We start from the raw sequence: 23,090 nt of genomic DNA, 5'->3' as shown, positions 1-23,090 counted from the left end.
GTCCCTGACGATACCCGGCTCCTGTCCAGCAGATTCCCCAGGGGCTGCGGAGGGAGCACGGTCCCCTGTGCCTGGAGACCGGTTAGGATCCCACTTCACCCAGAGCCCTAAAGGGATGGGGAAGGAAAACAGCATGTGGGCTCCAGCCTCTGTACCTGCAATGGGTACCTCAACCTTAACAACACCGCCGACCAGAGTGGGGTGAGAAGGGAGCATGCTGGGGGCCCTAATATGGGCCCTCTTTTCTTCCATCCGACATAGTCAGCAGCTGCTGCTGACTAAGATGTGGAGCTATGCGTGCATGTGTGCCTCCTTCGCACAAAGCATAAAAACTGAGGAGCCCGTGATGCACGGGAGGGTGTATAGCAGAGGGGAGGGGTTTACACTTTTAAGTGTAATACTTTGTGTGGCCTCCGGAGGCAGTAGCTATACACCCAATTGTCTGGGTCTCCCAATGGAGCGACAAAGAAATAATAATTAAACTGACAACTGTGTGTGTCCAAACAATATCTCACTGCCCAATCAGGGTAGACAGCGGCAGATTGTGCAGTGTCCCCCTACTGAGAAGTGGAATGGTATTTCCAAGTTGTTAATGCATTAATATTTTTCCAGGCAGAGTAACAGAGGAACATTACAATGCAGGCTTCTAAGGAATAAAGATGTTGGTAGCATTCAAAGTGTTTGTTTGACACAGAAATTTTAAAATAATAATAAAAAAAAATCTTTGGCATACTAACCTACCAACAGTCCTGTGGATCCGGCACAGGGCTCTCCAAAGTAGTGCCAAGTCGGTTTCAGAAGAGACAGGACCGCTGAAGCCTGTGATTGGCTGCAGCGGTCAGTTGATTAGAAGAGTTGGTGAAACAACTGATGACACTCTCTAGTCACCTGACCACTGCAGCCAATCACAGGCTTCAGCGGTCCTGTGGCTTCCAAAACAGAGTTGGCAGTATATCCGTAGCGGCCCACGCGGGATCCACAGGACCGCTAGTAGACGGATAGGTCTCCATTTTTTTTTTTTAAAAATATTTCCATATTTCCCCCCATAAATTCTGTGATTTACTACCCCTCTAAGTAAAGAAGCACAATATGTACATAAACAAGAATTCCCAGAAAACCCCATCGTCTCGTCATAGTCCCCCTGCTCCGTGGCATTAATCGGCGGTAATGAATAATTATTGCACATGACCTGGAATGCCTCAGCTCATCTAGACCTAAACCTGTAAGGACCAGGGAGTTTGTTTTTGCTCCACGGGGGGAGGCAGAGCGACTGTTTTACGGCTTTCCAGCCATCACTGCAAATGGAGCGTTATAAATGAAAAGCAAGAGCTAAAATAAAAGTGTCATCAGAAGCGTCCTCTGCAAAAAGGGAAACCGCAGGAGGAACAACCACAAAAACCAGCACACATAGAGCTGTAATCTATAGCTGCCCCGGGAATAGTGGTAGTTAATCTCCTATATATATCCGTCATCTCACGGCTCAGTGTACGGCTCCCGATGTGCATCGCTCCCTGCTGTCCCAGCCGCTCGACTGCTCTTTCCCTCCGGAAACCATAACACTAATATTCTCCACCGATCCCCAGTTTAAAGGGTCCTCGGCGCTGGACCCTTTGCAGTTTTCCCTGGTTCCCACCACTGCGCAGGTTACGGCAGCCCTTCCCATGTCTTTGCACAGCACAGCTCCTGGGCACAAAAAAGTGCACACAGACGATGTTTTCTGATTGGAGCTGTGCTGTTAGTTCTCCTCCTGTCTCGGGTGACATAGTCATGTGGTTTCTGGCCATAGAAGGTCACAGCGTTTGGCTGCGCGGAATCCTCCCTGACTTTCTATTGTCCCTGCTGTCAGTATTCATTGGTAAAGGTAGCTTTCCTGCTGGATTAATCTCTCCCCCTTTTGGACCCAGCAAAGCTCGCTTTCCACCCAGCTGCTGATCATCAGTATTCTCTTGGTGCTTAAATACTCCCATCTTCCCTGGTCTGGTGCTGGTGATATTTTCAGTTCATACAAGCTCTGGTTGCAAGCAGGTGGCTCGCACTCCTCTGAGGTATTGTTGCAGAAAGCTTTGCTGAACTTCTACCTGTATCATCTGTGGATAAGTAGTTCATGCATTTCCCCCTGGGTATCCACATTGTGTCTTCTTTAGTGTGGTTGACAAACAGCTGATCCCATCTACTCCCTATTTAGGGTCCTAGGGTCAAGTATACGGCTCGGCGCATAGGTGTGGAACCTATCTAGGGTGGTGATGGACCCCAGGGACCAGCAGTAGGTTCGGTCAGGGGTCACCATCTTCCCTTTCCCTAGAGACAGGGTTTCCCTTGCCTTCCCTTTTGCTAGTCACTTGAACTTCTCCATACCTAGCGTGACAGCTCCACTGCAGGTGGACTAAGTGGCTGCAATGCTGAATCATAAGTCAAACACCCATAGCAAATCCATGGCACATGGCGGAAAAGTCTCCATGTTTGTTATTTGTTTGTGGCAGCCTGTACTCTGCTGCGGCTTTCCTTGAGCTTATCCATTCATTGCATGTCCCACAATCTGCTTCCACACCCAACTCACCCTTGATTGGTTTGACGCTTTTACTATCATCTTCTTCATACAGGTCAGATTTTGGCTCTCTCCCCGTCGGCGTCGAATCAGGGACCCTTTGATCCCCCGCGATTAACAGCTCCAGCGCTTGCAGTTCCTCCTCCATTTCTGGGGTCTGCAGGTCGGCTCGTTTCAGGACGGCATGCTGCCTGCGCGCAATGTTCAGGAGGGCGGCGACCAGTCTGGGAACAAACAAGAACGTTACGGTTATGTTCACACCTTGCGGTAAACTTACTTATTGGGTAAATTGGCCAAACATTACGTTCAATGTTAAAAACACTACTGTGAATGCAATGCAATAATCAGCGGGGTCCTGAGGGCGAACTCCCACCGATCAGTGCGCAAGGGAAAGACGAAAGTGGAGGCAATGGCGGGGCTCCCAGAGGTCAAGCACGCACCGATAATAAAGCGGTTGTACCACGTTTGGACATTTAGTCTTTATCCATAAGATACGGGATACTTCTCCATCGCTTGTAGTTCGTCCGTTATACTTATTAAAAGAGAGAAAACCTCTCAGAAAGCCTTCGATGGTCCTCACAACATGGGACTACATTAATTTTGGGCATGGAGTTTGCAGATCTGACTGACCAGGAACTCAGATCCAAGACTATAGAGGTTCTCCAGCACAGAATGAATGGGGTAAGGTGTGCATGACCTACCCTCAATTCACATGGGGCTTGCACAGCACCATTCTGTGGATTAGTGGGGTTCTCTGCAATTCGGAAATTATTCACTATTCTGTTAACAGAGCACTTCCAATCTTGGTACATACACTTTAAGGCATACCAGGTCAAAAGTGTCCAGGTTCCCCCCCTATTCATTTATTCCTGCTGCTCTTTTGAATATTCTCGCTTTTTTTTTTATAAAAAAAAAAAAAGAGAATTTTGTTTACTTACCGTAAATTCTTTTTCTTATAGTTCCGTATTGGGAGACCCAGACCATAGGTGTTTAGCTTCTGCCTCCGGAGGACACACAAAGTACTACACTAAAAAGTGTAGCTCCTCCCTCTGAGCTTATACACCCCCTGGAGAACCAGATCTAGCCAGTTTAGTGCAAAAGCTGAAGGAGAATACCCACCCACAAGTAAAAACAGAGCAAGAACCGGAACAACCGGAGTCTCTGTCTACGACAACAGCCGGTGATAACACGCGGAACAAGAAGTGCCAACAGGGAGGGTGCTGGGTCTCCCAATACGGAACTATAAGAAAAAGAATTTACGGTAAGTAAACAAAATTCTCTTTTTCTTTATCGTTCCTATGGGAGACCCAGACCATGGGACGTCTCAAAGCAGTCCATGGGTGGGAATAAACAAAAAAACTAAGAAAGTAGGCGGAGCCTAACTTCACAAATGGGCGACAGCCGCCTGAAGGATGCGTCTGCCCAAGCTCGCATCTGCCGAAGCATGAGCATGCACTTGATAGTGCTTTGAAAAGGTATGCAGGCTAGTCCAAGTGGCCGCCTGACAGACCTGCTGAGCCGTAGCCTGGTGCCTGAAAGCCCAAGAGGCACCGACAGCTCTGGTCGAGTGTGCCTTGATCCCCGGCGGGGGAGGCACCTGAGAACACCGAAATGGCCGACCTAATCCAACGGGCTAAGGTCGGCTTAGAAGCAGAGAGGCCCTTGCGCCGACCTGTGGTTAGCACAAAAAGAGAGGTGCACCGCCTAAGAGCAGCGGTGCGAGACAAATAGATCCGGAGAGCACGCACCAGATCCAGAGTATGCAGCGCTTTTTCAAAGCGATGAACAGGAGCCGGACAAAAGGAAGGTAGGGTAATGTCCTGGTTAAGGTGGAAAGGACAGACCACCTTAGGAAGAAAGTCCGGAGTCGGACGGAGAACCACCTTGTCTTGATGAAAAACCAAAAAAGGTGACTCCGAAGAGAGCGCAGCCAAATCAGAGACTCTCCTGAGGGAAGTTATGGCCACTAGAAAGACCACTTTCTGTGAAAGACGAAACAAAGAAACCTCCCTAAGAGGCTCAAGGGGGGGGTTTCTGCAAAACCGTGAGAACCAAAATTGAGGTCCCAGGGATCCAAGGGCCGCCGGTAAGGCGGAATGATGTGAGACGCGCCTTGCAAGAAGGTGCGGATCTGAGCCAGCCGGGCGATACGCCGCTGGAACAGCACTGACAGAGCCGAGACTTGTCCCTTGAGAGAGTTGAGGGACAGTCCCAGCTGCAGACCGGACTGTAGAAAGGACAGAAGGGTCGGCAAGGAAAATGGCCGGAAGAGCGACACCAGGACAGGAAAATCTTCCAAGTCCTGTGATAGATCTTGGCAGAGGAAGACTTACGGGCCCGAGTCATAGTGGAGATGACCTCAGGTGGGATACCGGAAGCCGTCAAGATCCAGGACTCAAGAGCCACGCCGTCAATATGAGAGCCGCAGAATTCAGGTGGAAAAACGGACCTTGCGAGAGCAGGTCTGGACGGTCCGGAAGATACCACGGCACCTCTACGGACAGATGGAGCAGGTCTGGGTACCAAGCTCGCCTGGGCCAGTCCGGAGCAATGAGAAGGACTCGATGGCCCTCCAGTCTGATCTTGCGCAGAACTCTGGGCAAGAGCCCTAGAGGGGGAAACACGTAGGACAGACGAAACTAGGACCAGTCTTGAACCAGAGCGTCCGCGGCGAATGCCTGAGGATCGTGGGAGCGAGCCACGTAAACCGGAACCTTGTTGTTGTGACGGGATGCCATTAGGTCCACGTCCGGAGTGCCCCACTTGCGGCAGTGTGACTGAAACACTGCCGGATGCAGGGACCACTCGCCGCCGTCCACGGTTTGACGGCTGAGATAATCTGCCTCCCAGTTTTCCACGCCTGGGATGTGGACTGCGGATATGGTGGACTTGGAGTCCTCCGCCCATTGAAGGATGCGTTGTACCTCCAACATTGCCAGGCGGCTGCGTGTCCCGCCTTGGTGATTGATGTAGGCAACCGCTGTCGCGTTGTCCGACTGGACTCGGATGTGCCTGCCCGCCAGCAGATGGTGAAAAGCTAGGGGAGCCAGAAGCACGGCTCTGGTTTCCAGCACATTGATCGAAAGGGCTGACTCGGACGGAGTCCAAGTGCCCTGCGCTCGGTGGTGGAGACATACCGCTCCCCAGCCGGATAGACTGTCATCCGTGGTGAGGATCACCCAGGACGGGACCAGGAAGGAGCGCCCCTGAGACAGAGAGAGGGGCCGAAGCCACCACTGAAGAGATCTCCTGGTCTGTGGCGACAGAGCCACTAACCTGTGCAAGGAGGAAGGCCGCTTGTCCCAACAGCGGAGAATGTCCAGCTGCAGAGGACGCAGATGGAACTGGGCAAAGGGAACCGCCTCCATGGAGGCCACCATTTGACCCAGCACCTGCATCAGGTGCCTGATGGAATAATGGCTGGGCCTCAGCAGAGAGCGCACCGCCAGTTGGAGGGACTGTTGTTTGATTAAGGGCAACTTCACAAGAGCCGGCAGAGTCTCGAACTGCATCCCTAAGTACGTGAGCCTCTGGGTTGGAGTCAGAGTGGATTTTGGCAGATTGACAAGCCACCCGAATTGGGCTAGAGTGGCGAGAGTGAGCGAGACACTCCGCTGACAGTCTGCGCTGGATGAAGCCTTGACAAGAAGGTCGTCCAGGTAAGGAATCACTGCCAACCCCTGGAGGTGCAGAACCGCAACCACTGCTGCCATGACCTTGGTGAATACCCGAGGGGCCGTGGCTAACCGAAGGGGAGAGTCACGAATTGGAAATGTTCGTCTCCGATTGCAAAATGCAGCCAACGCTGGTGAGAAACTGCAATTGGCACATGCAGATAGGCATCTCTGATGTCGATGGATGCCAGGAAATCCCCTTGGGTCATTGAGGCAATGACTGACCGCAGAGACTCCAATGCGAAAATGCCGCACCTGAACATGCTTGTTGAGAAGCTTGAGATCCAGGATGGGCCGGAAGGACCCGTCCTTTTTGGGGACTAGGAAAAGATTTGAGTAGAAACCTCTGAACCGTTCCCGGGCGGGAACCGGTACAATTACTCCGTTGGCCTGCAAGGATGCCACGGCCTGTGAGAAGGCGGCGGCCTTGGAGCAGGGGCGAGTTGACAGAAAAAATCTATTTGGCGGGCTGGAAGAGAATTCTATCCTGTAGCCGTGGGAGATGATATCCCGCACCCACTGATCGGAGACGTGTTGAAACCACGCGTCGCCAAAGTGGGAGAGCCTGCCACCGACTAAGGACGTTGCTGGCACGGACAGATAGTCACGAGGAGGCTGCCTTAGTGGCAGCCGCTCCTGCGGTCTTCTGTGGACGCGCTTTTGTGCGCCAGTTGGATTTTTGGTCCTTAGCTGAGTTAGCGGACGAGGCCGAGGGCTTAGAGGACGACCAGTTAGAGGAACGAAAGGAACGAAACCTCGACTGATTCCTACCCTGGACAGGTTTCCTGGTTTTAGTTTGTGGCATGGAAGTACTCTTCCCGCCAGTAGCTTCCTTAATAATTTCATCCAGCTGTTCACCGAACAGCCGGGACCCAGCAAAGGGGAGTCCAGCAAGGTACTTCTTTGAAGAAGCATCTGCCTTCCACTCTCGAAGCCACAAGATCCTGCGGATAGCGAGGGAATTAGCCGAAGCCACCGCAGTGCGATGAGAAGCCTCCAGCATGGCAGACATGGCATAGGATGAGAAAACTGAAGCCTGAGCAGTTAAGGCAACCATTTCGGGCATAGATTCCCTGGTGAGGGAATGCATCTCCTCTAGAGAAGCAGAGATGGCTTTGAGAGCCCACACTGCTGCAAAAGTCGGGGAGAACGAGGCCCCTGCAGCCTCATATACAGATTTGGCCAGAAGGTCAACCTGGCGGTCAGTTGAATCCTTAAGTGAGGTGCCATCAGCCACTGATACAACGGTCCGGGCTGAGAGTCTAGACACCGGGGGGTCTACCTTTGGTGAATGAGCCCACTCCTTGACCACCTCAGGTTGAAAGGGAAAACGGTCATCAGAACCACGCTTTGGGAAGCGTTTGTCAGGGCAGGCCCTGGGCTTGGACACAGCGGCCTGAAAACTGGAGTGGTTAAAGAACACACTCTTTGCTCTCTTAGGCGAGGTAAACTGGTGCTTTTCTGCCAGAGAGGGTTGCTCCTCTGACACTGGCGGATTGAGATCCAGTACAGAATTAATGGACGCAATCAAATCACTAACATCTGAATCACTTTCGGACAGACCAATGGGGCACATGGAGGTAGTCTTCGAGCCCCCAGTAAAGGCATCCTCCTCGTCCTGCGAGTCAGCTTCTGAGACCGAGCCGCGGGACGAGGAAGGAGAGGGAGCCCTGCGTCTCTTCTTTGAAGGACGGGGTCTGGGACCAGATGATGAATCCTCTGTGAGCTCCGGTCCTGAGAGAGACCTAGCAGCAGAGGCACCCTGTGAAGGGGGCTGATGCATGCTCAGCAAGGTCCTGGACAGATGTCCCATGGAGTCAGCAAAAGACTGGGAGATAGACCTGGTTAAGGATTCTACCCAAGCCGGGGGTTCAGCCACCGGAGCCGGAGCAGCCTGAGAGACCCCTGGGGGAGCGATTCCAGGCTGAGGCATCGTCAGGTTAGAGCAGGCATCACAATGTGGATAGGTGCTCGGTTCCGGCAGTAGGAGCTTACATGCAGTGCATACTGAAGAAGGGAATTTTGTTACTTACCGTAAATTCCTTTTCTTCTAGCTCTTATTGGGAGACCCAGACGATTGGGGTATAGCTACTGCCCTCCGGAGGCCACACAAAGCACTACACCAAAAGTGCAAGGCCCCTCCCCTTCTGGCTATACCCCCCCGTGGTATCACGGGTACTCCAGTTTTAGTGCCAAAGCAAGAAGGAGGAAGCCAACAACTGGTTTAAACAAATTAACTCCGAGTAACATCGGAGAACTGAAAAACCCGTTCAACATGAACAACATGTGTACCCGCAAACAGCAAAAACAATCCCGAAGGACAACAGGGCGGGTGCTGGGTCTCCCAATAAGAGCTAGAAGAAAAGGAATTTACGGTAAGTAACAAAATTCCCTTCTTCTTCAGCGCTCTATTGGGAGACCCAGACGATTGGGACGTCCAAAAGCTGTCCCTGGGTGGGTAAAGAAATACCTCATGTTAGAGCTGCAAAACAGCCCCCCCCTACGGGGATGTCACTGCCGCCTGCAGGACTCTTCTACCTAAGCTGGCATCCGCCGAAGCATAGGTATGCACCTGATAATGCTTGGTGAAAGTGTGCAGACTCGACCAGGTAGCTGCCTGACACACCTGTTGAGCCGAAGCCTGGTGCCGTAATGCCCAGGACGCACCCACGGCTCTGGTTGAGTGGGCTTTTAGCCCTGAAGGAACCGGAAGCCCAGCAGAACGGTAGGCCTCTATAATTGGTTCTTTGATCCATCGAGCCAAGGTGGCTTTAGAAGCCTGCAACCCCTTGCGCGGACCGGCGACAAGGACAAAAAGTGCATCGGAACGGCGCATGGGCGCCGTGCGGGAAATGTAGATCCTGAGTGCTCTCACCAGATCTAGCAAACGCAAGTCCTTTTCATACCGGTGAACCGGATGAGGATAAAAGGAAGGCAAGGATATATCCTGATTAAGATGAAACGAGGATACGACCTTAGGGAGAAACTCCGGAATGGGGCGCAGCACTACCTTGTCCTGGTGGAACACCAAGAAGGGAGCCTTGGATGACAGAGCTGCCAGCTCAGACACTCGCCGAAGCGATGTGATCGCAACAAGAAACGCCACTTTCTGTGACAGGCGAGAAAAAGAAACTTCTTTGAGAGGCTCGAAAGGCGGCTTCTGGAGAGCAACTAGTACTCTGTTCAGATCCCATGGATCCAACGGCCGCTTGTACGGGGGCACAATATGACAGACCCCCTGCAGGAACGTGCGCACCTTAGGAAGACGTGCTAGACGCTTCTGAAAAAAACACGGATAGTGCCGAGACTTGCCCTTTAAGGGAGCTGAGCGACAAGCCCTTTTCCAACCCTGATTGCAGGAAAGACAGAAAAGTGGGCAATGCAAATGGCCAGGGAGACACTCCCTGAGCAGAGCACCAGGTTAAGAAAATCTTCCACGTTCTGTGGTAGATCTTAGCAGAAGTTGACTTCCTAGCTTGTCTCATTGTGGCTACCACTCCCTGGGATAAGCCTGTTGACGATAGGATCCAGGACTCAATGGCCACACAGTCAGGTTCAGGGCCGCAGAATTCTGATGGAAAAACGGCCCTTGAGACAGCAGGTCTGGACGGTCTGGAAGTGACCACGGTCGGCCGACCGTGAGATGCCACAGATCCGGATACCACGATCTCCTCGGCCAGTCTGGGGCGACGAGTATGATGCGGCTGCAATCGGATCTGATCTTGCGTAATACTCTGGGCAAGAGTGCCAGAGGCGGGAATACATATGGGAGGCGGAACTGCGACCAATCTTGCACCAAGGCGTCTGCCGCCAGGGCTCTTTGATCGCGCGACCGCGCCATGAATGCCGGGACCTTGTTGTTGTGCCGAGACGCCATTAGGTCGACGTCCGGCACCCCCCAGCGGCGACAGATTTCTTGAAACACGTCCGGGTGAAGGGACCATTCCCCTGCGTCCATACCCTGGCGACTGAGGAAGTCTGCTTCCCAGTTTTCTACGCCTGGGATGTGAACCGCGGAGATGGTGGATGCTGTGTCCTCCACCCAATTCAGAATGCGCCGGACTTCCTGAAAGGCTTGCCGGCTGCGCGTCCCTCCTTGGTGGTTGATGTATGCCACCGCTGTGGAGTTGTCCGACTGGATTCGGATCTGCTTTCCTTCCAGCCACTGTTGAAAGGCTAGTAGGGCAAGATACACTGCCCTGATTTCCAGAACATTGATCTGAAGGGTGGACTCTTGCGGAGTCCACGTCCCCTGAGCCCTGTGGTGTAGAAACACTGCTCCCCACCCCGACAGACTCGCATCTGTCGTGACCACTGCCCAGGATGGGGGCAGGAAGGATCTTCCCTGAGACAATGAGGTGGGAAGGAGCCACCATTGTAGAGAGTCCTTGGCCGTCTGGGAAAGAGAGACTTTCCTGTCTAGGGAAGTCGTCTTCCCGTCCCATTGGCGGAGAATGTCCCATTGAAGTGGACGCAGATGAAACTGCGCAAAGGGAACTGCTTCCATGGCTGCCACCATCTTCCCTAGGAAGTGCATGAGGCGCCGTAAGGGGTGCGACTGGCCCTGAAGGAGAGATTGCACCCCTGTCTGTAGGGACCGCTGCTTGTTTAGCGGAAGCTTCACTCTCGCTGCTCGAGTATGGAACTCCATGCCAAGATACGTTAGTGACTGTGTCGGTGACAGATTTGACTTTGGAAAGTTGATGATCCATCCAAAAGTCTGGAGAGTCTCCAGCGTAGCCTGTAGACTGAGTTGGCATGCCTCTTGAGAGGGTGCCTTGACAAGTAGATCGTCTAGGTAAGGGATCACCGAGTGTCCCTGAGAGTGCAAGACTGCTACCACCGCCGCCATGACCTTGGTGAAGACCCGGGGGGCTGTCGCCAGACCGAATGGCAGAGCTACGAACTGAAGATGGTCGTCTCCTATCACAAAACGTAGAAAACGTTGATGTTCTGTAGCAATTGGCACGTGGAGATAAGCATCTTTGATGTCTATTGAGGCAAGGAAGTCTCCTTGAGACATTGAGGCAATGACAGAACGGAGGGTTTCCATCCGGAACCGTCTGGCGTGCACATGTTTGTTGAGCAGTTTTAGGTCCAGAACAGGACGGAACGAGCCGTCCTTTTTTGGCACCACAAAGAGATTGGAGTAAAACCCTCTCCCTTGTTCCTGAGACGGTACAGGAACCACTACTCCTTCCGCTCTTAGGGAGTCCACCGCCTGCCGCAGGACATCTACACGGTCTGGATGTGGGGAGGTTCTGAAGAACCGAGCTGGAGGACGAGAACTGAACTCGATTCTGTACCCGCGAGACAAAATGTCTGTCACCCACCGGTCTTTGACCTGTGACATCCAAGTGTCGTAAAAGCGGGAGAGCCTGCCCCCGACCGGAGATGCGGAGGGAGGGGACTGGAAGTCATGAGGTAGCCGCTTTGGAAGCGGTTCCTCCATTTGCTTTCTTGGGGCGTGAGTGAGCCCGCCAGGAATCTGAGTTTCTTTGCGTCCTCTGAGTCCCTTTGGACGAGGAGAATTGTGTTTTGCCCGAACCTCGAAAGGACTGAAACTTCTGCTGCCACTTTCTCTGCTGAGGTTTGCTTGTTCTGGGCTGGGGTAAAGAAGAGTCTTTACCCTTGGACTGCTTAATGATGTCAGCCAATGGCTCGCCAAACAGTCTATCTCTAGATAAAGGCAAGCTGGTTAAACATTTTTTGGAACCAGCATCTGCTTTCCAGTCCTTTAACCACAATGCCCTGCGCAAAACTACCGAATTGGCAGACGCCATTGAGGTGCGGCTGGTAGATTCTAGGACCGCATTGATAGCGTAAGAGGCAAACGCAGACATCTGCGAGGTAAGGTGCGCCACTTGCGGCACCGCTGGATGTATGATAGCATCCACTTTTGCTAAACCAGCTGAAATAGCTTGGAGTGCCCATACGGCTGCGAATGCTGGAGCAAACGACGCGCCGATAGCTTCATAGACAGATTTTAACCAAAGGTCCATCTGTCTGTCATTGGCATCCTTAAGTGAAGCGCCATCCTCCACTGCAACTATGGATCTAGCTGCAAGCTTGGAAATCGGGGGGTCCACCTTTGGACACTGGGTCCAGCGCTTGACCACATCAGGGGGGAAAGGATAACGTGTATCCTTAGAACGTTTAGAGAAACGCTTTTCTGGATGAGCGTCGTGTTTCTGGATTGATTCTCTGAAGTCAGAGTGATCCAACAGAGCACTTAATTTACGCTTGGGATAGAGGAAACGAAACTTCTCCTGCTCTGCCGCTGCCTCTTCTGCTGAAGGGGCTGGGGGAGAAATATCTAACAGCCTATTGATGGCTGAGATAAGATCGTTTACCATGGCGTCCCCATCCGGGGCATCCAGATTGAGAGGGGTTCCAGGATTAGACTCCTGATCACTCTCTTCAGACACATCACAGGGAGACTGATTGCGCTGAGACCCTGAGCAGTGTGATGACGTTGAGGGTCTTTCCCAGCGAGCCCGCTTGGGGTGGCTGGGGCAATCATCTGAGTCATTATACTCATCCTGAGAAGCCGGGGACCCCCTTGCAGGCTGGATTAAATCCAACTGCGGAGGATTAGAGGACATAGACCTCGCCGTGTCCATAGACTGAGCCCCAGGCATGGATTGCAAAGTTTCCAGGATTTTTGCCATAGTCACAGACATATTATCCGCAAAAACTGCAAAGTCTGTCCCTGACACCGGGGCAGGACTTACAAGCGTCTCAGCCTGGGTCACTACCTCTCCGGACTCCGGCTGGCGAAGCAGCACCGGATCTGAGCATTGCACACAATGGGGGTCATTGGAGCCTGCTGTAGAGCAGCCCCACATGCAGCACACGCAGTGCACACAGCCCTAGCCTTGGCAGCTTTGCGTCTTGTGGATGACATGTTGCTGCCTCCTCAGAGCGATCTGGGGTATTCAGCCAGGAAGCGACCTCACAGTGCAAGAAATCAATAAATATCTATGTCCAGTGACACAGTACACTAATACACAGTAAGGCACTAGAGGGGCCAGCTGAAAAGCCGCTTACCGCCCGCTTAAGAGCGGGTGTGTGGTCTCCCAAAGCCCCTCAGTCTAGGTCTCCCAGAGCCTTGCGTCCTTCCTCCAGCCAGACATGCATGTAATGGCTGCCGGCGTCCTGAGAGAGGAAGGGGGGCGGGCCCTGGGCGTTCCTGACCAAGAGCGGGAAGCCTGCTTCCCTCTGTGCCTAGTGAGAGGGCTGGAGCATGTAAATCAGGCTCCAGCCCTCGTCGCTGCCGTGAAACAGCGTCTCTCCCCTACCCTGATTGACAGGGTGGGGGCGGGAACGATCGGAGCTGCCGGCGTCCTAGGCCCAAAAGCCGGGGACTAGAGTTATAAACGCCGCCGCCGTAAAAGCGCGGTCGGCGTATCCCCGGCGCACCACAAGTCACAGCAGCGCCGCCCGGTCCAGTGAGGGTCGGCGCTGCGTTCCCAGAACACAAAGTCCCCCAGATAACTGTAGGAACACCAGCTCAGTGTACGGTCCCCGGCGCACTACAACACCCAGCCAGCCCGGAGTGTGTCTGTGCCTGCCGGGGACACAGAGTACCTGTATGATGCAGGGCCCGGTCCCTGATGGTACTCCTGCTCGGCATCCACCAGGTGCTATGGGTCTGTGGATGGAGCCCGGCGTCAGAGCTTTGAGGCCGGCAGGATCCCACTTCCACAGAGCCCCCAAGGGGATGTGGAAGGAAAACAGCATGTGAGGCTCCAGCCCTGTACCAGCAATAGGTACCTCAACCTTACAACACCATCCAGGGGTGAGAAGGGAGCATGCTGGGGGCCCTATATGGGCCCTCTTTTCTTCCATCCGAAATAGTCAGCAGCTACTGCTGACTAAAATCTGTGGAGCTATGCATGGAATGTCTGACCTCCTTCGCACACAAAGCTAAAACTGGAGTACCCGTGATACCACGGGGGGGTATAGCCAGAAGGGGAGGGGCCTTGCACTTTTGGTGTAGTGCTTTGTGTGGCCTCCGGAGGGCAGTAGCTATACCCCAATCGTCTGGGTCTCCCAATAGAGCGCTGAAGAAAACAGCTTTGGAGCCTTGCTCCTCGTGTGTGACATGCTGCTGGAGTGGGGGCTCTGCCAGAATGACCCCCAGAGAGTATATACAGAGGTCCACAACCAGAGGTTGTGGCTTACCAGACCGCTGGAGCGGTGTTGTGTGCCCTCCAGATCCCAAAGCCCGGACCCCCAAGCACCTCAGCAGGGATGCTGCAGACCAGAGCTGATCGCAGGGAAAAACGCTGAGAAAATGGCCGCCGGAGCGAAGGGAGGGGGCGGGACCTACTCTGAGAGCGGGATCTGGAGGGCCATAGAGACTTATAGGGGAGGAGACATGTACTCAATGAGGAGTGTCTCTCCCCTATGCAGAACGGCCGCTGGGCGGAGCCGCGCTGTCCCTCTGCATGAATGACATGCGAGGGCAGAGAAACCGAAACTAGGCCTCCGGCCAAGCCGGGGCCTAAATTTGAGCGGTGCGGCCGGCGCGCAGGCACCATTGGCGCGGTTCTCCGGCGATAGCCAGAGAACCCGCCGGAAATGTCACAAAATACACTCAGCACACTCTCCCCCAACAATAAAGTGCAGGGACCCCCAATATATAAACGTCTCAGGTACTTAGCTTACTGAGACGCAGGGTTCCAAATCCCTGGGGATGAGTGCTCCGGTCCAGCAGGATCCTGAAGGGCTGCGGATGCAGACCGGTCTCCTGCCAAGCATGGAGAACCGTGCTGGCTTCCACTTCAAGCCAGAGCCCAGGAGGGATGGTGAAGGAGCACGGCATGTAAGGCTCCAACCTTGCAATCAACCTTAACAGCACCGCCGACACAGTGGGGTGAGAAGGGACATGCCGGGGGTCCAGCTTGGACCCGCTTTTCTTCAAACTCTTCCCAAAAATCAAAAATCAGATGAGAATGCATGTGTGGATGTATGCCTCCTGACACAAAGCGATAAACTGGCTAGATCTGGTTCTCCAGGGGGTGTATAAGCTCAGAGGGAGGAGCTACACTTTTGAGTGTAGTACTTTGTGTGTCCTCCGGAGGCAGAAGCTATACACCCATGGTCTGGGTCTCCCATAGGAACGATAAAGAAATATTGTCCTTTTTAGTTCGTTATCATTTATGTTCTTTAAAAAAAGGTGTGGTTCAATGGGTAATAATGCAGAACACCCTAAAGACACGCCCCAGAGGATCGTGCGCGCGCAGCGTCTCCCAAGAGGATCGTGCGCGCGCAGCGTCTCCCAAGAGGATCGTGCGCGCGCAGCGTCTCCCAAGAGGATCGTGCGCGCGCAGCGTCTCCCAAGAGGATCGTGCGCGCGCAGCGTCTCCCAAGAGGATCGTGCGCGCGCAGCGTCTCCCAAGAGGATCGCGCGCGCGCAGCGTCTCCCAAGAGGATCGCGCGCGCGCAGCGTCTCCCAAGAGGATCGCGCGCGCGCAGCGTCTCCCAAGAGGATCGCGCGCGCGCAGCGTCTCCCAAGAGGATCGCGCGCGCGCAGCGTCTCCCAAGAGGATCGTGCGCGCGCAGCGTCTCCCAAGAGGATCGTGCGCGCGCAGCGTCTCCCAAGAGGATCGTGCGCGCGCAGCGTCTCCCAAGAGGATCGTGCGCGCGCAGCGTCTCCCAAGAGGATCGTGCGCGCGCAGCGTCTCCCAAGAGGATCGTGCGCGCGCAGCGTCTCCCAAGAGGATCGTGCGCGCGCAGCGTCTCCCAAGAGGATCGTGCGCGCGCAGCGTCTCCCAAGAGGATCGTGCGCGCGCAGCGTCTCCCAAGAGGATCGTGCGCGCGCAGCGTCTCCCAAGAGGATCGTGCGCGCGCAGCGTCTCCCAAGAGGATCGTGCGCGCGCAGCGTCTCCCAAGCGGATCGTGCGCGCGCAGCTTCTTCCAAGAGGATCGTGCGCGCGCAGCATCTCCCAAGAGGATCGTATGTGCGCAATGCCACGCCAGAAGATCGTGTGCGCGCAACGCCACCCCAGAAGATCGTGTGTGCGCAACGCCGCCCCAGAAGATCGTGTGTGCGCGCAGTGTCGCCCCAGAGGATCGTGTGTGCGCGCAGTGCCGCCCCAGAAGATCGTGTGTGCGCAACGCCGCCCCAGAAGATCGTGTGTGCGCAACGCCACCCCAGAAGATCGTGTGTGTGAGCGCGCAACGCCAACCCAGAGGATCATGTGTGTGTGCGCAACAACCTTGGTAAAGATCAAACAATTAGCATTAACTAAAAAGAAAAACTCATATCTCTGGACCCGTATGGCAGATTAAAAAACTAAAACACAACAACAACAACAACATTTAAAGAGAGCAGCAGGAATAAAAGAAAAAGCACAAAATTGTCCACTTCTTCCTGGGGGCAGCTCCTGTAAGGGGTACTTTGCACACTACGACATCGCACGTGCGATGTCGGTGGGGTCAAAATGAAAATGACGCACTTCTGGCATCGCATGCAACATCGTAGTGTGTAAAGGCTCGATGATACGATTAACGAGCGCAAAAGCGTCGTAATCGTATCATCGGTGCAGCGTCGGCGTAATCCATAATTACGCTGACGTGACAGTCCGATGTTGTTCCTCGTTCCTGCAGCAGCACACATCGCTGTATGTGAAGCAGCAGGAGCGAGGAACATCTCCTACCAGCATCACTGCGGCTTCCATAGGATATGCGGAAGGAAGGTGGGCGGGATGTTTACATCCCGCTCATCTCCGCCCCTCCGCTCCTATTGGCCGCTTGCCGTGTGACGTCGCAGTGACGCCATACGACCCGCCCCTTTAATAAGGAGGCGGGTCGCCGGCCAGAGCGACGGTCGCAGGGCAGGCGAGTCCATGTGAAGCTGCCGTAGCGATAATGTTCGCTACGGCAGCTATCACAAGGATATCGCAGTTGCGACGGGGGCGGGGACTATCGCGCTCGGCATCGCAACATCGGCTTGCGATGTCGCAGTGTGCAAAGTGCCCCTAAGTGATGGCATAAATTAGTGATAGGCCACTACTTACCAATGTGGGAATACTTTAATAATAGGACAATTAAAAAATCCCATACATTACAGCAGTTCTATCCTATGTAAATGCACAATGTCTTCCAATGTAAAAGATCAGGGATTGCCGGCTAAAGTTCTGGATGATATATCTGATAAGCCACAGTTTACACCTGTTTACGTCTGTTCGCATTTTCATAAATTCCGCCCTTGCTAACAAAGCAAAACTAGTGGCTGCAAATTCCAAGATTTTACTGTGGGTGACCACTGCAAAATATATTATCAATGCATCAAAACCACTTACTTTTCTGTGCTGTGATGGTGGGGGGCCAGCAGGAGGCTGAGATTGGTCTCTCCAGATCCACTTTCAAAGCTCTCAGACCCAGAGTCCTAAAAGGACAAAATAATGACCATTAAAGGGGTTTTCCGGATTCATACAAAATATGTTATAAATGATAGCAAATGCTCACCCGTTGACTCCCCAGACACCCTGGTGGTCTTTAGGGTGATAATATCCTATCAGTCACATAACCACGGCTGCCAATCAAGGGTATCAGCGATGACATTTGCATGTGACTACAGAGGCCAGTGATTGGCTGCAATGGTCATGTGACTGACTAATGAGAAGTAATCATTGTAGAAATAGCATAACTCACAAGCAGAAAACATACAAATGATGCCTTGGTTGTATCTGAACCCAAGATACCAGTGTACCGAGGCATCAACATGCCAACAGCCGCACTGTGCCAGATCCTATATACTGTATTGATAGCTGTAGATCGTTTTTCCAAAGCTAAATTTTAGCATCACGAGTCCACCTGACCGAGCTCAAAGCTCCTTTAAGAACAATTTATCTATTTATTATTTTACTTAAATGCTAAAAATAATTTTTGGTCTGTTTGTCTCTCACAGGCTCTTTATTTTCCTGCGCATTCAACTGTGATGTGGTCTGTGGTCAAAAATCAGCAGAAAGGAGCTCAGAAAGTGAGATAAAAGAGTAAAACTCCCTGCCAGACAATGAGAACAAATTTCTGATTTATTATTTTATTTAATTGCTAAAAATAATTTTTGTGCTGCTTGTCTCTCACAGGCTCTTTATTTTCCTGCACATTCAACGGTGATGTGGTCTGTGGTCAAAAATCAGCAAAAAGGAGCTCAGGGAGTGAGATAAAAGAGTAAGGGTACCGTCTCACTAAACAACGTACCAGCGATTCCGACCACGACACGACCTGGTCAGGATCGCTGGTGCGTCGCTACATGGTCGCTGGTGAGCTGTCAATCAGGCAGATCTCACCAGTGACCAGCAACTCTGCGCTTGGTAACCAGAGTAAATATTGGGTAACTAAGCAAAGCACTTTGCTTGGTTACCCGATATTTACCTTGGTTACCAGCATACACCGCTTAGGGCAGGCTCCCTGCACACGTAGCCAGGGTACACATTGGGTTACTAAGCAAAGCACTTTGCTTTGTTACCAGATATTTACCCTGGCTACGTGTGCAGGGAGCCAGCGCTAAGCGGTGTACACTGGTAACCAGGGTAAATATTGGGTAATTAAGCAAAGCGCTTTTCTTGGTTACAAGATATTTACCTTGGTTACCAGCGTACGCTGCTTACATAGAGTCGGTGCTTGTTGGTCTGCCGCCGTCAAAACACGCCGATGTGTGCTGCACAGCGGGAGACCAACGAGCAAAAAATGAACCAGAACAGTGTGTAATGATCAGCGATTTCACAACAGGGGCCAGGTCACTGCTTAGTGTCACACACAGCGACATTGCTGATGAGGTCCCTGGTATGTCAAAAAACCTGTGACTCAACAGTGCTCTCGCTATGTGAGAAGTACCCTAACAAACTCCCTGCCAGAGAGTGAGAACAAATTTCTGATTTATTATTTTATTTAAATGCTAAAGAAGGGAATTTTGTTACTTACCGTAAATTCCTTTTCTTCTAGCTCCTATTGGGAGACCCAGACGATTGTTTTCAAGATTGGGTGTATAGCACTGCCTCCGGAGGCCACACAAAGCATTACACTAAAAAGTGTAAGGCCCCTCCCCTTCTGGCTATACACCCCCAGTGGGATCACGGGCTGATCAGTTTTAGTGCTAAAGCAAGAAGGAGGAAAGCCAATAACTGGTTTAAACAAATTCACTCCGAAGTAACATCGGAGAACTGAAAACCGTTCAACATGAACAACATGTGTACCCGAAAAAAACCCAACAATCCCGAAGGACAACAGGGCGGGTGCTGGGTCTCCCAATAGGAGCTAGAAGAAAAGGAATTTACGGTAAGTAACAAAATTCCCTTCTTCTTCGGCGCTCCATTGGGAGACCCAGACGATTGGGACGTCCAAAAGCAGTCCCTGGGTGGGTAAAGAAATACCTCATGTTAGAGCTGCAAAGACAGCCTTCCCCTACGGGGAGGTAACTGCCGCCTGCAGGACTCTTCTACCTAGGCTGGCGTCCGCCGAAGCATAGGTATGCACCTGATAATGTTTGGTGAAAGTGTGCAGACTCGACCAGGTAGCTGCCTGGCACACCTGTTGAGCCGTAGCCTGGTGTCGTAATGCCCAGGACGCACCCACGGCTCTGGTAGAGTGGGCCTTCAGCCCTGATGGAACCGGAAGCCCCGCAGAACGGTAGGCTTCAAGAATTGGTTCCTTGATCCATCGAGCCAGGGTGGCTTTGGAAGCCTGCGATCCTTTGCGCTTACCAGCGACAAGGACAAAGAGTGCATCCGAGCGGCGCAGGGGCGCCGTGCGGGAAATGTAGATTCTGAGTGCTCTCACCAGATCTAACAAATGTAAATCCTTTTCATACCGAAGAACTGGATGAGGACAAAAGGAAGGCAAGGAGATATCCTGATTAAGATGAAAAGAGGATACCACCTTAGGGAGAAACTCCTGAATGGGGCGCAGCACTACCTTGTCCTCGTGGAACACTAGGAAGGGAGCCTTGGATGACAGCGCTGCTAGCTCAGACACTCTCCGAAGAGACGTGACCGCCACCAGAAAGGCCACTTTCTGTGAGAGACGAGAAAGTGAAACATCCCTCAGAGGCTCGAAGGGCGGCTTCTGGAGAGCAACTAGTACCCTGTTTAGATCCCATGGATCTAACGGCCGCCTGTACGGAGGGACGATATGACAAACCCCCTGCAGGAACGTGCGCACCTCAGAAAGTCGTGCTAGACGCTTCTGAAAAAACACGGATAGTGCCGAGACTTGCCCTTTAAGGGAGCCGAGCGACAAGCCCTTTTCCAACCCAGATTGTAGGAAGGAAAGAAAAGTAGGTAACGCGAATGGCCAGGGGGATACTCCTTGTGCAGAGCACCAGGATAAGAAAATCCTCCACGTTCTGTGGTAGATCTTAGCAGAAGTAGACTTCCTAGCCTGTCTCATGGTGGCAACGACTCCTTGGGATAATCCTGAAGACGCTAGGATCCAGGACTCAATGGCCACACAGTCAGGTTCAGGGCCGCAGAATTCCGATGGAAAAACGGCCCTTGGGACAGTAAGTCTGGTCGGTCTGGTAGTGTCCACGGTTGGCCGACCGTGAGATGCCACAGATCCGGGTACCACGACCTCCTCGGCCAGTCTGGGGCGACGAGTATGACGCGGCTGCAATCGGATCTGATCTTGCGTAGCACTCTGGGCAAGAGTGCCAGAGGTGGGAACACATAAGGGAGCCGGAACTGCGACCAATCTTGCACTAAGGCGTCTGCCGCCAGAGCTCTTTGATCGCGAGACCGTGCCATGAACGTCGGGACCTTGTTGTTGTGCCGCGACGCCATTAGGTCGACGTCCGGCACCCCCCAGCGGCGACAGATTTCCTGAAACACGTCCGGGTGAAGGGACCATTCCCCTGCGTCCATACCCTGGCGACTGAGGAAGTCTGCTTCCCAGTTTTCTACGCCCGGGATGTGAACCGCTGATATGGTGGATGCTCTGTCCTCCACCCACAACAGAATCCGCCGGACTTCCTGGAAGGCTTGCCGACTGCGTGTCCCTCCTTGGTGGTTGATGTATGCCACCGCTGTGGAGTTGTCCGACTGAATTCGGATCTGCTTTCCTTCCAGCCACTGCTGGAAGGCTAGTAGGGCAAGGTACACTGCCCTGATTTCCAGAACATTGATCTGAAGGGTGGACTCCTGCTGAGTCCACGTCCCTTGAGCCCTGTGGTGGAGAAAAACTGCTCCCCACCCTGACAGACTCGCGTCTGTCGTGACCACTGCCCAGGATGGGGGTAGGAATGATCTTCCCTGTGATAAGGAGGTGGGAAGAAGCCACCATTGCAGAGAGTCCTTGGCCGTCTGGGAAAGGGAGACTTTCCTGTCCAGGGAAGTTGACTTCCCGTCCCATTGGCGGAGAATGTCCCATTGAAGTGGGCGCAGATGAAACTGTGCAAACGGGACTGCCTCCATTGCTGCCACCATCTTCCCTAGGAAGTGCATGAGGCGCCTTAAGGAGTGCGACTGACCATGAAGGAGAGACTGTACCCCTGTCTGTAGTGACCGCTGCTTGTCCAGCGGAAGCTTCACTATCGCTGAGAGTGATTGAGTCGGTGACAGATTTGACTTTGAAAAGTTGATGATCCACCCGAAAGTCTGGAGAGTCTCCAGCGCAACATTCAGGCTGTGTTGGCATGCCTCTTGAGAGGGTGCTTTGACAAGTAGATCGTCCCAGTAAGGGATCACCGAGTGTCCCTGGGAGTGCAAGACTGCTACCACTGCCGCCGTGACCTTGGTGAAAACCCGTGGGGCTGTCGCCAGACCAAATGGCAGAGCTACGAACTGGAGATGTTCGTCTCCTCTCACAAAACGTAGAAAACGTTGGTGCTCTGTAGCAATCGGCACGTGGAGATAAGCATCTTTGATGTCTATTGATGCAAGGAAATCTCCTTGAGACATTGAGGCAATGACGGAGCGGAGGGATTCCATCCGGAACCGCCTGGCGTTCACATGCTTGTTGAGCAGCTTTAGGTCCAGAACAGGACGGAACGAGCCGTCCTTTTTTGGAACCACGAAGAGATTGGAGTAAAAACCTTGCCCTTGTTCCTGAAGAGGAACAGGGATCACCACTCCTTCTGCTCTTAGTGAGCCCACCGCCTGCAGAAGAGCATCGGCTCGGTCGGGATGTGGGGAAGTTCTGAAGAACCGAGGCGGAGGACGAGAACTGAACTCTATCCTGTACCCGTGAGACAAAATGTCTGTTACCCACCGGTCCTTGACCTGTGGCAGCCAAATGTCGCAAAAGCGGGAGAGCCTGCCACCGACCGAGGATGCGGAGGGAGGAGGCCGAAAGTCATGAGGCAGCCGCCTTGGAAGCGGTTCCTCCGGTTGCTTTCTTGGGGCGTGAGTGCGCCCGCCAGGAATCTGAGCCCCTTTGCTCCTTCTGAGTCCCTTTGGACGAGGAGAATTGGGCCTTGCCGGAGCCTCGAAAGGACCGAAACCTCGACTGCCACCTCCTTTGTTGAGGTTTGCTTGATCTGGGCTGGGGTAAGGAGGAGTCTTTACCCTTGGACTGTTTAATGATTTCAGCCAATTGCTCACCAAACAGTCTGTCTACAGATAGTGGCAAGCTGGTTAAACATTTTTTGGAAGCAGAATCCGCTTTCCATTCTTTTAACCACAAGGCTCTGCGCAAAACCACCGAGTTGGCAGACGCCATTGAGGTACGGCTCGTAGAGTCCAGGATAGCGTTGATAGCATAGGTCGCAAACGCAGACATCTGCGAAGTTAAGGACTCCACTTGCGGCACTGCTGGACGTATGATAGAGTCCACCTGTGCCAGACCAGCTGAAATAGCTTGGAGTGCCCACACGGCCGCGAATGCTGGAGCAAACGACGCGCCGATAGCTTCATAGACAGATT

At 53.0% G+C, this 23,090-nt stretch overlaps 1 protein-coding gene across 1 annotated transcript in view; it reads right to left on the bottom strand.

Annotated features, from left to right (window-relative positions):
• Window positions 1-23,090, bottom strand: part of KIF18B (kinesin family member 18B) — a 193,655-nt gene that overhangs the window by 30,476 nt on the left and 140,089 nt on the right. Inside the window, exons 11-12 of the mRNA XM_075328348.1 lie at window positions 17,532-17,617; window positions 2,558-2,769 (exon numbers count right to left, since the gene is read on the bottom strand). Of these exons, the coding sequence (XP_075184463.1) occupies window positions 2,558-2,769; window positions 17,532-17,617 (298 nt within the window). The remainder of the gene's footprint in view (window positions 1-2,557; window positions 2,770-17,531; window positions 17,618-23,090) is intronic.

Source organism: Anomaloglossus baeobatrachus, chromosome 11 (assembly GCF_048569485.1).
Source record: "Anomaloglossus baeobatrachus isolate aAnoBae1 chromosome 11, aAnoBae1.hap1, whole genome shotgun sequence".
NCBI lineage: Eukaryota > Metazoa > Chordata > Amphibia > Anura > Aromobatidae > Anomaloglossus > Anomaloglossus baeobatrachus.
The sequence above is the reverse complement of the archived record's forward strand: the minus strand, read 5'-3'. Positions and strand labels throughout refer to the sequence as shown.